Source organism: Prunus dulcis, chromosome 1, assembly GCF_902201215.1.
Source record: "Prunus dulcis chromosome 1, ALMONDv2, whole genome shotgun sequence".
Taxonomy (NCBI): domain Eukaryota; kingdom Viridiplantae; phylum Streptophyta; class Magnoliopsida; order Rosales; family Rosaceae; genus Prunus; species Prunus dulcis.
Genome location: NC_047650.1, coordinates 19,893,629 through 19,907,858, shown reverse-complemented (window position 1 = coordinate 19,907,858; position 14,230 = coordinate 19,893,629). Strand labels below are relative to the sequence as shown.

Sequence of the window (14,230 nt, the reverse complement as noted above, 5' to 3'; positions counted from 1 at the left end):
GCTACTTGATTATGGGAAAGTATCATTAAATTGGCAGGGCCACTGGTACCTAAAACTTTGATCAGCTAAACAACCTATTTGTAACCATATGTTATGTTTGTGCTCAAATGCCATACTTGGACCTAGTGCAGACCAAAAAGATAACTACACCCAAAGGATCACAAACATTGCTTGCAATGTGAATGATACTATCAAAATCAACAGAACAGATCTGAGACAAACAGCTGTGGGAAAATAAAGGGTGAAATAACTCTTGCACCTTTTTTTTCATGTAAAATCAATGCCAAAGTCATAAGAACTGCAGGCAATACAGAAATTTCCTTGATTGCTTTTCCATGGTAGAAAGATTTATTAATTGGTGAAGGCTTAAGAACTTTCCATCACAAGCAGTACAAGCAAGAAAGAAATGGATGGCGTGAGCCCTTCAGATGTTTTCATAACAATTATGTTACAATCACTTAATATGGTTCCACACAGATCTGTGGAGGTTCTATACAACAAGTAAGATAACCAACCATGAAGCATGGAGAAACACCACAAGTATTACAAACTAGTGACACAAAATGAACAATTGCTTCCCTCTATGCAACCCTTTATAAACATGACAACTTTTATTTACAGAAACTCATAGCCGCTCCATATATATTTGCTCTATTGCTTTGAAATCAGAGAGAAAAGTTAAGGGCTTTCACAGAACTCCATTTCCTGACAATCCAGAAATTAACAGTCAAAATATGAATTACTCAGGAAGTCTACTCTTAATTTAGATAATGTAAGATGCAAAATGCTATGGGCGCACAGTTCATAAGAGATATAATTGATCTATACTACATTTCACAGTCCTGCTTACCTTGCCACAAATTGGACAGCTCTCGCTTCTTTCCAACCATTCATAAATACAGCCAAGGTGAAAATGGTGAGAACATCTTGTTGTGATTTTAGGATTTTCTGTAGTGTATTCTGCAAGGAAATAAATTAACTATTATCAATATAGGAAAGAACCATTCAAGCAAGACGATCTTTATATTTTGCAACATCAACATATATTATGACTTCACAATGATAACTTAAACCATATACTAGCAATGCCCACTGGTTATTAGCTATCCTATGACATTTGCATATTTAGATTACCATCCAGGCATGTAGGGCAAACATCTTCATCTTCCGATGAGGGTTGCACGAAAGTTAGTCCATATGCCAGTTTTGTTGCCAAAACCTTTTCCGAGGTCTCAGATTGGCTAAACTTACAATCTTCTTCATTATCATCTCCATTCCATTTCTTCCCAAAACCCAGGGACTCTGTGCCAGAACTACCTCTTCTCAGTTGTTGCGCATCTTCTTGCAAATGAGTCATTGACTTATCGCGCCTAGAGACCAATCCATCACGCTGCAAACGCGAGTATCTTTGATCAGCATCAAAGGGTGATGGCCTGGACACTGAGAGCTGAGTATCATTCAAGGAATTATTCGGGAGTGTTGTGCCTACTCCGGATGATACCAAAGTAGCTCCTGGGAGAGGTGATGAAGGTGGCCGTCCATCAAGCCTTTGAAACGGTGCACTATACCCACTGAATAACTGATGGAAGAAGTATCTTAGGCATGTGCAATGCCTATATACTGAATTGCTTGGAAGAGCATATTCTTCAAAGTCCTCACTACAAGGACAGCAGCAAAGAGCACCCATCTCTATGCTTTTCCAATAAATACCAAAGGGTCCACGAAACGAATTGCAAAGACAAATACTATACTTTCATCACCAAGGCGTCTCCTCCAATGTATATGAGTTCCTGGAGTTCAATCTCTTCAAATGTCAGCAAAATACTGAGTGATGCCAAAAAATAAGATAAATACAGCACAGGGAAGAAGACAAAATCCATGCTTTTCTCTTCCCACACCATCAAATCTGTTGATGGTGTGGGAACAATAATAAATACCCACTTAAGTAGCCTTCAAGCTGAGAAGCCCCAAATTGAGGGACTCCCAAATGCACCCATGCGTATACATTACATAATATAAAAAGAAAAGCATCAATCTTTGACACTTACGATGATCCAGACATAGTTTTAGCTGAAAAATTGATTATTCATTTACATTACTGAACCTTGCACAGAAATTTTCAAGAATCGCAGTAGAAACCCAGAAATTTCTAGGGTTTTCAATTGGGAAAGCAAGTAAAGGTTAAAAATTCAGAGCTGCAGCGTACCTTGTGTTTTGCTGTGGATAAGCGATTAGATTGCGAGCGACGAAGATCGTCTGATCAGAAGAAGGTAAGGTAGGGCTTAGGGAAGACGGAGACTTGAGAGTCCACGCAAATGGTTTTCTGGTTTTGGGAACATTATAGAGTGGTAGGCTTAAAGCCTCAAACAGCGGAATAGATTATTTATGATGAAATTGAGAAGCTTCTTTACTCTGCTCTTTAGTATTTCTACTATATACACACAGCGATTCTATGGATTTTCAGTCATCATGACTCATGGGTGAAATGTATAGGGACCAGCCATAATTAGTAAAATACGGATCTGGAATAATACCTCATAAAATACATACATTTGATATTTTTTTTATATAAAAAATACGATACGCAAATACTTTAATAATTTTTATGTGTAATTTTCAAAAAATAAGCACACTCATAATAATTTTTATTTGTAATTTTCAAAAAATACTTTAATAATTAGTTATGTGTATTGTTGAAAAATAAGCACACACAAAATATATATTACAGGTGAAAATACGTATGTAAGTGTGAAATCTGCAGATCTTACATTTGATTTTAGACGCCGCATATTATTAACTCACTAGAGGACCAGCCTTGTGATAAAAATGTATTAACACACATAACATTTAAGAAAATAAAGCAAAAAGATGTGATCGTGACTCGTAATGCAACAAAAAACTAGGGATTGACACTTGAAAATTCGGAAGAGAAATACTACGAGACCAATAACCAGTTGGTTTCTCGGGTAGGTAAAAAAAGATTGAAAGAAACAAAAATCGTCAATACTATAGAATATAAAACATTGAATAGAAGGATGGATTGGAATGAGTTGTTTTCGTTAGGTAGCTAGATATGATAAACTAACATTCATTGAACGGATTAGGTACAAAACCACGACAATAGAATACTGATTTCATAGGCTTGATGTCCAGATTACACTTGGCCAAATAATAAGATGAGGGTGACTCAATACCCCTTAAAAACTAAAGTCGAAATCGATTCAATGCTGCTTAGCTTAATTAACTATAAGATAATTTCTTTTTATATATACAGGAAAGGAATACCATCAGATCACAGGGGAACAAAAGAGAAGGAAATTACAGAACAAACAGCATTACATATTGAATCCCAATTGATTTGAACCTCTGAGAAATCCAACCATTGAAGAAGCACCACCACCAGTGATGGAAAACTCTGCTTCTGGTTCTGGTTGTGGGTGAGTTTCAGTGTTCTTATCAAAGCAGTATACAGGGGCTTGCCATTTGGCATCCTCAAGCACTGCCCCAACCTCAAATGTCATCACATGCGCCTCCCTCCCTGCACAATATTGATTTCACATTATGATAGAGGAACAAGAAAATTTCAATTTGCAAACATGTTCTTATATATAGGGTTTTTGACCGAAAATGTTCCCCATCTATTGCTTGAGTATCATTTTGATTCATGAACTAAATTTTTCATTTCAATAGTCCTCCAACTGTGTCCATTCCTTCACAGCAAAATCGAAGAGAAATTCTGTTTGCAGCTTCCATGAGGTGCTTTTTGATCCAAAATGAAAAAGTTTGTTCATGGAACAAAATGATACTCGAGCAATAGCAATAGTTGAGTTTGGGGGGCAATTTCAATCAAAAACCCTTATATATAATATAATTGCAGAAGTGGGTTAGGCAGTGAGCCTGCCATTGCATTCAAGTTCGAATTCTCTTCACTTCTCCGTAAATTAGATTAGACTAATAGTGGCATATGAACTAATTAATTATTGAAACAAAATGAAACAAGTTAGAAATTGCAAAGAGAAATTATTAGTTTATTAGTGTGTGTCATCGCACCTGTGTAAAAGACCCAATGGACAGGCCTCTTGGTAGCAACATCCTCATAATACGAAATGAAGTCGGCCTTCTCCCAAACATCGCAAAGGAACCCATCCACGTGTCGGCGACCCAGATACTTGGCTCCGTCCAGCCAGTCGGGTCGGAGAATACCCACTTCTATCTGGACGGTTCTGCACTCTCTGGCGGAGTCCAATGTGTAGAAGAAGGAGGTTCCATTGTTCCACTCGAGGTCGTAGAGAACAGAACCCAGCTGGTGCTGGATGATGTTGAAGTTTCGACCGTTGGGCCAGTCGTACCAGAGGTCGATCAGCTGGAGGGTTCCGGTGTAGTTCATCACCAAAATGGAGTGGAATTGGTGGGGCCATGAGGTTGGCGATGGGTCTTCGTCTGAAATCGTTGAGTTGCAAAGAGAGGCAGTGAGGAGGATGAGGAGGAGGATTGCGACGGAGGAGGTGGTGGTGATGGCTTTGGCCACTGAAGAAGCCATTGCTGTTTAAAGAAGGGAAAGACGCGTGTGGTAGGTGACGGTTTTCTTCTTGACTTCATTTGTGTCATCCAATATCCAAGTGTAAGTAAAATGAGGTGACGTGGCTCTAGTTTGGGTGTGCATAGTAAAGCCCATTGGGCCCATGTGTGTGTCCTTTTTTTTTTTCTTTTTTTTTTTTCTTTTTTTGGGGGTTTGGTTAGTAAAAAAAAAATTTGACCCAAAACACAGGGAATCTGGGCAATGGAGAGTTCCTGCAAGTTTGGCCCCAAAAATTTGCACACTACAAGTTTCTGTAAAACAATCAAAATGTTCCTCTGAGAATCCTTTTTTTCCTGTCTCTTTTCATCACAACCTCGAGTGAATGATTAACCACAGTTGCCACTGGCACCAGGTGTAGCAAATTCTATTAAGCTACTTCAGATTTATATGTTCGAAAAAGGTTGGTGCCTCTGAAAATTATTGTTTTAGCACTTCTCATCAAATTTGGAAAATTCTATTAAGCTTCAGATTCATATGGTAAAAGAAACAATTTTTGCATCGAAGTTCATGGGTCATGCAAGGATCTAGAGTCAGGTGATGCTAAGGCAAGAAATGAAAGTCGATGCCGTTCCGAAAGAGAGTGTTCATGCTAGACTGGCTACTTTTGGTGGGTAAGTAAAATCATTCAGTCATTTTGGGATTTTATGGGTACTTGCTGTTTTTCTTTACCCCTTCCATGTATTAGCAAAACGCAATATGTATCCCATTATCTCCAACAAGCACATTTCAACTTATGGGAGTTCAGAACTTAACAACAATACTAAGTCTACAACAATGTCAGACTATTTCTGCAGCAGGAATAATAATTTCCCTGGTAAGGGCTCAACAATTCATACCTGCACTACTCAAAGGCAAATATCATAACAAGTTTCTACACATTGGGTCGGCAGTGCACAGCATCAGACTTTGCTGAAGCTGGTAATTCGGAGCAAATATCCCATGTCATTTTATATGTCTAAATGCATGTCACAGTCTGGCCAGATGCAAGGGCATTCAATGTGGGTCATATGAGGTGACCAAATAATTAGCACCTTCTTGCTGCATGGCCAAATTGGGAATTTACTGGTTGTGATAACTCAAAAGGCAGATGACAGTTCAGGCAAATCAGCGCACGCAAAATCCCAAACAAAGGTAAGAACAGGTGAAAAGAAGTGAGAAACAAACCTGAACTTTCACTCCTGATCTGAAAATTGCTAAAACATATTGTACAGAGTGTGTGTTTGTCTAAATATACTTTAATCCTGAGATGTACTGCTGTCTAGATATTAGATACTGGGCCAGGGAATAAATAATTCCTAAGAGCCCTAATATCCTAATCTTCAGCACGTCTGTTATTATGATAGATGGCAGATTAAGGGGCATGGTTATCAAGGGCATTGAGTCCGTCTGCTTTGTGCAAGTCCACACAAACTTGTTGAAAAGGATATGGCTGGGGAATGTAAGAACGAGGAGGGCCAAATTCTTGACAGCAAAGAACCAATCCGGACCACCAATTTCCAAGCCCCAACCTGCGTTGCCATGCCAGATGTCTTCCCATATGCCATAGAGGGCAGTCAGAACTAGGTAGCCCGTTATCACTATTGCAACAGGGAAATACCTTTGCTTGTCCCCAAATCCAGCAACAAAATCAGCGTCTTGGTTGAGAAGCAGCAAAATTGGTGCCAGGAAGAATATTGCACGATTTGAGCCACCTGTGAGATTGACATTCAAGATGAGGCATATTGCAAAGCACATCACAGTAGCAACATTACCAACTGCTGGCATCCAGGCTCCCTCAGCAGACATTCTCTTGATTGTGAAGGATGCGACAGTAGAAGCCCTACGCTGTTGCATAAATCTCATTCTTGAAGCAAAGCTAGTCGAGGTGCTTTGACCAGATTGACTATGCCTGATTCCAGTCCTTTCAGTAGCCTTTTCCCTCATTAATGAGGCAAGTTCAAACTTTATCTCCAGAGCTATCAGCATAAAAATTGCAGCATAAAGACCGAGAAGAGATGTCCTTGCCCCCTCAACAGCAAATAGAGTTGTGAGCTTCTTTTCTTCTTCTCCCATATCTCCAAATCCATTATCTCCCAGGATCATTTTAATTCTCACTTGGCCCTCCAAAAGATATGTCACAGGGAAGAGAGCTACCAGTAAAGCAAACACCCAAGGAAGCAGCTTTGTACTTGAGGCAGATGGAAAATGGGTGAAAACCACAAACACAGAAGCACAGATCATGGTGACAACAATGAGAACATGTAGGAAAGCTGTCTGAAGGAAGTACTCAGAAGATATGTAGATACCTAGAGCAATACCCATAGCTATGGAATAAAACACTCTCAACTCAACCATGTATTTAATGGGTATGACAGATGTAACAGCTGCTAGAGTAAGCAGGATTGCCACAATAAGAAGCCATGATGGCCACATAGACTTTTGTGCCACAAAGCCATATATGGAGATGTCATCAGCAGTCTGCCGAGCAGCTTTAATTAGGTCAGACCGGTATGTCCATGATACTGGGATCGGTGGTTGCAGAAGGATAAACAGCAACCCAGTTGCCACCACCAGCACTAGGCATCTCTTGGCAGACTGCACAGAAAAAGTAGAAAATGATCAGTTTACGCGGATAGAACTTCATTGATTATTTAGACCCAAAAAAAACTTCACAGATCAAGAAAGAATCTGACCACACATTATAGAAATCTGAAGATACGCACTATCAATAACTAATTTGATACAACAGTAGTACTATAAGAAGATATGCACACTATCAATGTGAATAAAAAATGTAACGAATCACACATTTATGGCCGTATATAAACTCTGAATGGGGAGAGAAAATACATAGCTGCCCAAAACTTTAGGTGGGATATCAGATGTAAATACTTTTATTTTCTTTCCATGCCTATGCAGTAGATTATATTCAAAGACAATGAAAGAAAAGTAAAGAAATAAAACATGTTACCAAGACATGAGAGAAGTGGAGAGCCACAATGGGTACACAAGCCAAGCCCGTCAAAACAATACAGAAACCTAGGAGTAAGCCATCAGATGGGGGTCTTCCATTCCACCACTGGAGGGCTTCAAAGATTGTTTCACGGCAAAACCAGACTGATAAGGTAACCACACCTGCATGTGCATAACCTTGCCAAGGTTTCATCTTTGAGGCTGTTCTTGACTTATCCCTGAAAACCACAACAACCAAAGAATTAATAACGTAGATGCTTTTCAGATTAAGGACCTAAGAAACACTAAAAATCAAGTGAAAACAGAATAAGTACTTGTAAAGAAGCAACGGTGGCGTTACAGCCAATAATAGAATAGCTGACACCCAAACGACAGACTTTGATGAAATAAGAAGCATAGCCAGCTTAGCTGAATACAAACACGTCAGAATCCATACTGCCTTTGCACCAATTCGACGATCCACAGATAGTCTTTTCACCAAAGCTAAACCCACAAATGTTGTCACTATAACCATGTAGCTTGGGTACATTACATCATCCTCAAACCCATAATAGTATATGCCAGAGTAATTGAAAAACCGATTCTCAATGTGCATAACAAGCAATGCATGGCCGATCAACCCAATCTCTATCAAAAAGTGAAGTTTTGAAGGAAGTAGGGCTAGACCAGGAATAGACATGGCCAAGACAACATTCACAATTACGAGTTTGCAGAAGGATTTCAGGGACATGCCTGCCATCCAAATATTTAGATCCCAGAAATTATGAACTACAAACCATGTGACCACCAAGCTCCCAAGCACAACAAAAGCAAAATATGATGAAACACTCTTCTTTGTGAAAAACCGAGCCAAATAGAAGCCGGCAATCGAAGGCAGCGGAAGGAACTGCAAGACAATGGATGACCAACAATTATTACTTGTTCAACGTTTAAATTAGAGTTCGGAGGCACATATTAATGCATTAAACTCATATAGTCCCCTTTCCAATAACAAGCATATTACACACAACACTACAACATTCCCGGTTTGGTGAATTTTGCCTAAATACATTACTATCATCAAGTTTGTAAGACAGCACCACCACATAGGTAACTGGAGTTTTCACATACTAATGAAACACAGTATCACTCATGCCAACACTTCATTTAGAGTGATGTTCAAAGATTAAATATTGATACACCAATTGTGATTCTTTCTAACCAAGTACAAACAGAACGCAAGCCCATACATTACAATTGCACAAAGAAACATCAAAATGGCGTTTTGCTTGTTCTGAACTATGCCGACAAATTTGACAGCACAGTGAAAGTCCCAGTGACAGACTTAGTCGCTTGCAATGTTTTATTGTCTAGTCTAACCATGTATTCTGCAAACCCTTTCTCACAACGGTAGCTATCATTTTAGGCTATATAGCTAAAAATGCATGTATGTTTATAGACACGTAAAATATAGAAGCTAAGGAGTGGAAATGCATACCAAAACAGGAAACCCAACAACGATAGCTCCAGCAACACTAACTACAACAGCCAAAGCAGTGAAAGCCATGGAGCTGAAAGCATCAGATATCATACCCAACGCATAAGCGCCAGCTCCAGCTGCACCTCCGAGCATCGTAGTTGTCACCAAAAGGTAATTCAACGGCGGAGGCACCTGAATGTACCGCCCAAACGAATGGAAAACAACTCTAATCTCCAAACATATCACCACAACAATCAAAGCAACGGCACCGTTCATCACCTGAATGCCGCGCAGCTGGTTCGGATTCTTAGTGACCCACCAGAGCGCGCCCCGGGTTGAGGCGTAGAGCTGGAAAAGGAAAGGAATGAAGAAAAGGAGAAATAGATCAGAGACTGCTGCCGCGGATGAGAATACAATGGAGTAGTGAGAGGCGATGTGGAAGAGGAGAGGGAAGAAGAGGACATAAAGAGTGTGGATGCAGCTCTCCAGTGGGGTGAGGATGAGGTTTTCATCAGGGACCTCACCGCCATGGTACTTGAGGTCTTGCTTGGTTTTGAAAGAAGAGATGCGAGGAATTGAGTAGAGGTAATAGAAGAGGCAAGAGAAGGACATGAGGTAGTACGAAGCGTTGGCCATACCGACGGCGGAGATGGTGGCCCAGGTGAACAGGGAGGAGGCGGCGAAGGGGAGGCAAGCGAAGAGGAGGCGTTCGAGCGCGAGAACGATCGAAGGGTTCTCGATTTGAATCCACTTGAACTGGAGCGAGACCCAGACGCCGATGAGGAAATTGGTCTCGGCGCAGAGGAAGGCAGCGAGGGCCGCGAGGGGAAAAGAGGAGAAGGTGGCGCGGAGGGAGGAGCTGAAGAAGAAGGCAATCTGGGAGAATACGAGGGAGAACCAGACGCCGAAGAAGGCACCGGACTTGAAGTTAAGGGCGTCGACGATGTAGGAGACCATGAGGCCTAGGGTTAGGGTTGCGATCACCGGCGTGCCGCCGAGGTCGATGAGGAAGGCGGCGCAGGGGACGAGGGCGACGGCGATTCGGGCGTTATGGGCGAATGTGGAGGGCGAGAACCGAGAGTTCTTGAGAGATCTAGAAGCACCGCCTCCGCCATTGTTGAAGACTGAGTCGCTGGGGCTGTGGCTAAGGCTAGGGTTTGGGGAGCCATTGCTCAAGGAGGAAGTGCTCGCCGAAGTGGTGATGTACGGACGGAAGAACCGCGGTTGCAGCTCCGGCGGCATCATTTTCGCTCGCCCGTGGCTTGCTTCAGCTTCAGCCTCTCTCTCTCTCTCTCTCTCTAAATTTATTTATCTATTGTTTGTCCCTCTGAAGACTGTTGTTGTCTGATCTTCCTCTGAGAGAGTGTGCGTTTTTGTGTGAGAGACAATTCCGGCTTCCGAGTCACAGATCTTCACTTCATTTCTTGTGTTAGGTTTGGGGAGGTTTTGGAAATGGAGGTCGTGACGTGTATTGGGCGATTTCTGACCGTTGGATCAGATCAACCGGAGGCTGTGGCTGCGAGTGCAGGCTACAAATGGTGAGGGTGAGTCTCCGTGAATGTGCGGCGTGCGCCAGCTGCTCTAGTGTTAAATGGGCTTTTGGAGTGCGCCAATACGTGGGCTGGTTAGGTAGGACTTTTCTCCACTGGTTTGACTTTATTGTTTTGGGCCAATCATAATTTGGACCCAATAACCCGCCATTTTGTTTGACAAGAATAACCCGCCAAATTGTAGTCCACCGTACAAAATGATATTTCTACTCTACCCAAATGATTTGGGCTATGTTGACCAGAAAAAAATAATAATAATGTTTTGGGCTATTCCAGCAAAAAAATAATAAATGATTTGCGCTAATAGTGTATAGGGGCGTATTATATACCCATAACCAAAATGATATTTAGTCATGATGTTCAATAATAACAACGTAATTAATCATATGGCTATTAAGTACCCCTCGTTATAACCTATTATTACAGTCTCTTTGATGCATTGCACTCCCTAGTCTTTTTCTATGTGTTTGTGTTGTTATTCGACTTGGCTCAATGATTGGCAAAGGCCAAGCCCGAGCCCAACATGGAAGTTCAAGTCCAAGTTGAAACCCAACGTGGGACATTACTAGTGCATTATAACACTGTCCACTCTAGTGAAATACAGAGCACATACTAATGGACGTAATTTGAAACTCAGATTGAGTTGAGTGAACTTATAAACACTAGTATTTTTTGTGTGATTCTAAATTTCACGGTTTAACCTGATCGATCGAATTCAATCCTATATTGAAGTGACATAAGCCCATCCCTATTTATCACATACTTTACTATCAACCAAATTATACAAGTGAGATGATATGTGGAACCATCAAGGACCCATGCTCATAGTCCTTTCATTTTCTCAACATGGCAAAATGACATGACCTTATCCCCAAAGAGAGCAGCCAGGAAAAGTCCCAATCTCAATTCTATTTGCATGCTCTGCCATGAAGGCAAAGGGGGAAGGGGGGGTGGGGTTGCAAGGTTATAAAAAGGACGCACAACCTTCTGGGGTTTGAGTCAAAGACAACTACAGAGCCTTGTCCTCTTCTCTCCCAAAATGGATCCCAACATCACTCCACCACACGTGTGTCTGGCTGGTGTGATCTTTCTTCATGGACCTCTCTCTTTACTAGCTGCCAAATGCCAACCACATTCATTCACAATATGTGTTTTTGGGGGGTGGGGGTGGGGGCTGGTTGGGTTTGGTTGGGTTGGGAGGAGTGACATCCATCTCATTCTGCCTTACACCTTCATTAATGCATCTTACTACCCCATTTTTAACAAAATACGATTACTTTGACTGTGTAAGTGATTGTGAGCCGTTAATTGACGTGTGATTCATATTGAAACCCGTATCGTCAATCAATCGTTGATTATTGCACGTTAAGTCGTTATGATTGTGAGCCTTTAGTTTGCGTGTGATTTATGTTGAAATCCATATCGTCAATCAATCGATGATTGTTGCACGTTAAGTCGTCATGATTGTGAGTTGGTAGTTGACGTGTGATTCATGTTGAAACCTATATCGTCAATCAATCGATAATTGTTGCACGTTAAGTCATGACGATCGACTAAAATGTCTCCTTCCATTCCTTTCCATTTTAAACATCCAATCACTGTTGTATTCTTCCTTCCATTACAAATATCAATATTCTTTCTTCATTATTGCTTGCTTTTCTTTCTATTAGTTCAATTTCTTTCAAAACTTTCCAAGAACAATGTTAGAGATGTCCATTCACCACATTTGCCATATCAGCTGCTTTATGCCTAACTTGATATGTATTTAGGACAGGCAGGATTGGGTTACACAAAACAATGGTTGTCATGTCATGTCAGCTTGCTCTTGTCCTTTCGCAAATGCATGCATGAAAGACTAAGACCATAAAATGCAGGTTAGAAAATACAGTTCAAGTAAATTAAAATTTCCATTTGTGCCTAAACAAATAGTACATAGTACTAGAGTGATTGCATCATATTTCATTAATGCGTCTCCACACTGTCCTCCTAAATAATAGAAAAAACAAAACAGAAAACACGCGTATTTAATTTAATAATTAATGATTTTTTTTTATTAATAAATATATGCGATAATCTAAATTACAAGATGATGAGATTTTTCACACACATACTATCAAGGTGCCATGAAGATTCGAATTTGAGACTACTAATCTGCAAATTACATTTTCCACTAGACTAGACCCTGTCGACTAATAAATTAATAATTGATAGTTTTAGCTAGCAGAAACTTTGAAATGAAAAAGAAAGAACAGAACTTTATAACAAAAGGGAAGAGGAGAGTGAGATGAGTGTCCAGGCCCTTCCCTCCTCTGCTGCAAAATGGGGTAGAGCTGGTGGTGGTTAAGACCACATGTTCCCCATTAAATGTAAGAGAAAGAGCCAAAGGCCTTGGCTTATACAGACTCATATGCCCCCATTGCTTGTACAGTTCCTTATGTCTCCTTGGGTTGCTCTCATTGTCCCCTTGGCTATCTCCATGGTCGTTTTTCCAATCTCTGCCTAATTTCCCACAGGCGTGGCTGCATTTTAGCCTTATTTTGCCTTCACCACTATTTTAATACTTATTTTTTATTAAAAAAATAGGAGAAAAAAAAAAGAAGGGGGCTCCTATTTTGTGATTAAAGATAACTTATAAGAGGACGTGGACGTCAATTCGATTGGTCATACTCGTATTGGTGCCTCTGCTTCTGGTAGTATATGTAATATGCATACCCTTTTCAAGAGCAGCCTAGCTATATTGAATTTAAGTGTTTTATTCTATGGAATATGGATGTCGATTTACTTGTCGTTTAGCATGGGAGGAACAGCCTGGGAACGCCATGATAATTGAGTTCTGTAAAAAGAATTCTCAACTGCTTTCCCTTTCCTTTTTTTTTTTACACAAACAATATTTTACTAAACTATGGGAGGGGGATTCGAACTCCGATGCATAATGGAGAGTACGTCCGCTCCAAGTCTGTTGTTTTCCCTTTCCATTTATGTCCATGTTTTTTAACTGAAGAAATTAGTACATATAAATTAGTTTTCCCATTAAGAAAAAATAGGAAGTTAGTATATTAGTGTGTGAAGTGATTCTACTGCAAGGAAATTAGATGATGTCTTGATTCTTGAATGAGCAGAGCACTGATTGAATCTGCCAAGCTGCCAAATTTTATGTCCATACCAGATATTTGTAAGAATATTAGATGACAGAACACATCTGGTGCTAACTTAAGCAAGCTAATCTACTGGTTTTTTTTTTTTTCTTTTTTCTTATATAGAAACAATTGGGAATATCAGTTTGATCCTTTAAATGTTCTGTTTCATGTGATTTTTAATTTTCTTGATGTATATTTATCCACCTGATTTACTGGAAAACGATGGCATTCGAAAACGATAATTGAACTCCATTGTCTGGTCCCCTTTTCTTCATGTGAATCATTAAATGTTTCCCTGGACTACTTAATTAGCATGTTTATATATCACTTTCCTCATGTGTTTGTACCAGTCCCCTACAGCAATGGAAGTACCTGTTATGCCTGAAACTGCACTAATTTCACTGCCATGCAAGCTTCATATGAATTATGAACCAAACTTTAGTACACAAGGGAAAGATTTGTGGTTTCACAATCAGAGACAGAAGTGTCTAAAAGTACTCTAATTTTAATCCAAATCCAACATACACAATGAGAGGGAAAACACAGAATGATA

The 14,230-nt window shown here is 40.3% G+C and overlaps 3 protein-coding genes across 4 annotated transcripts; all 3 read right to left on the bottom strand.

Moving 5' to 3' along the window:
* Window positions 1–325: 325 nt before the first annotated feature.
* LOC117629526 (E3 ubiquitin-protein ligase At3g02290-like) lies at window positions 326–2,485 on the bottom strand. The gene is made up of 4 exons (XM_034362033.1): window positions 2,207–2,485; window positions 1,135–1,790; window positions 851–960; window positions 326–705 (listed from the first exon to the last, which is right to left on the bottom strand). The coding sequence occupies exons 2-4, from the start codon at window positions 1,685–1,687 to the stop codon at window positions 679–681; spliced, it is 690 nt and encodes a 229-aa protein (XP_034217924.1). The 5' UTR covers window positions 1,688–1,790; window positions 2,207–2,485; the 3' UTR covers window positions 326–678.
* A 592-nt stretch (window positions 2,486–3,077) lies between these two features.
* LOC117629516 (uncharacterized protein At4g14100-like) lies at window positions 3,078–4,602 on the bottom strand. Its single transcript, XM_034362023.1, has 2 exons — window positions 4,051–4,602; window positions 3,078–3,538 (listed from the first exon to the last, which is right to left on the bottom strand). Exons 1-2 carry the CDS (start codon window positions 4,538–4,540, stop codon window positions 3,336–3,338), a joined length of 693 nt encoding a protein of 230 aa, XP_034217914.1. The 5' UTR covers window positions 4,541–4,602; the 3' UTR covers window positions 3,078–3,335.
* Window positions 4,603–5,260: 658 nt separating this feature from the next.
* Window positions 5,261–10,560, bottom strand: LOC117629475. 2 transcript variants are annotated; one of them, XR_004586111.1, is made up of 5 exons: window positions 9,009–10,551; window positions 7,846–8,417; window positions 7,530–7,749; window positions 5,744–7,153; window positions 5,261–5,617 (listed from the first exon to the last, which is right to left on the bottom strand). XR_004586111.1 is itself a non-coding variant. In XM_034362006.1 (4 exons), the coding sequence occupies exons 1-4, from the start codon at window positions 10,233–10,235 to the stop codon at window positions 5,804–5,806; spliced, it is 3,369 nt and encodes a 1,122-aa protein (XP_034217897.1). In that variant the 5' UTR covers window positions 10,236–10,560; the 3' UTR covers window positions 5,328–5,803. The 2 variants fall into 2 exon arrangements, 1 of the variants encoding a protein (XP_034217897.1); XM_034362006.1 differs by having other exon boundaries at window positions 5,328–7,153; window positions 9,009–10,560.
* Between the last annotated feature and the right edge of the window lie 3,670 nt (window positions 10,561–14,230).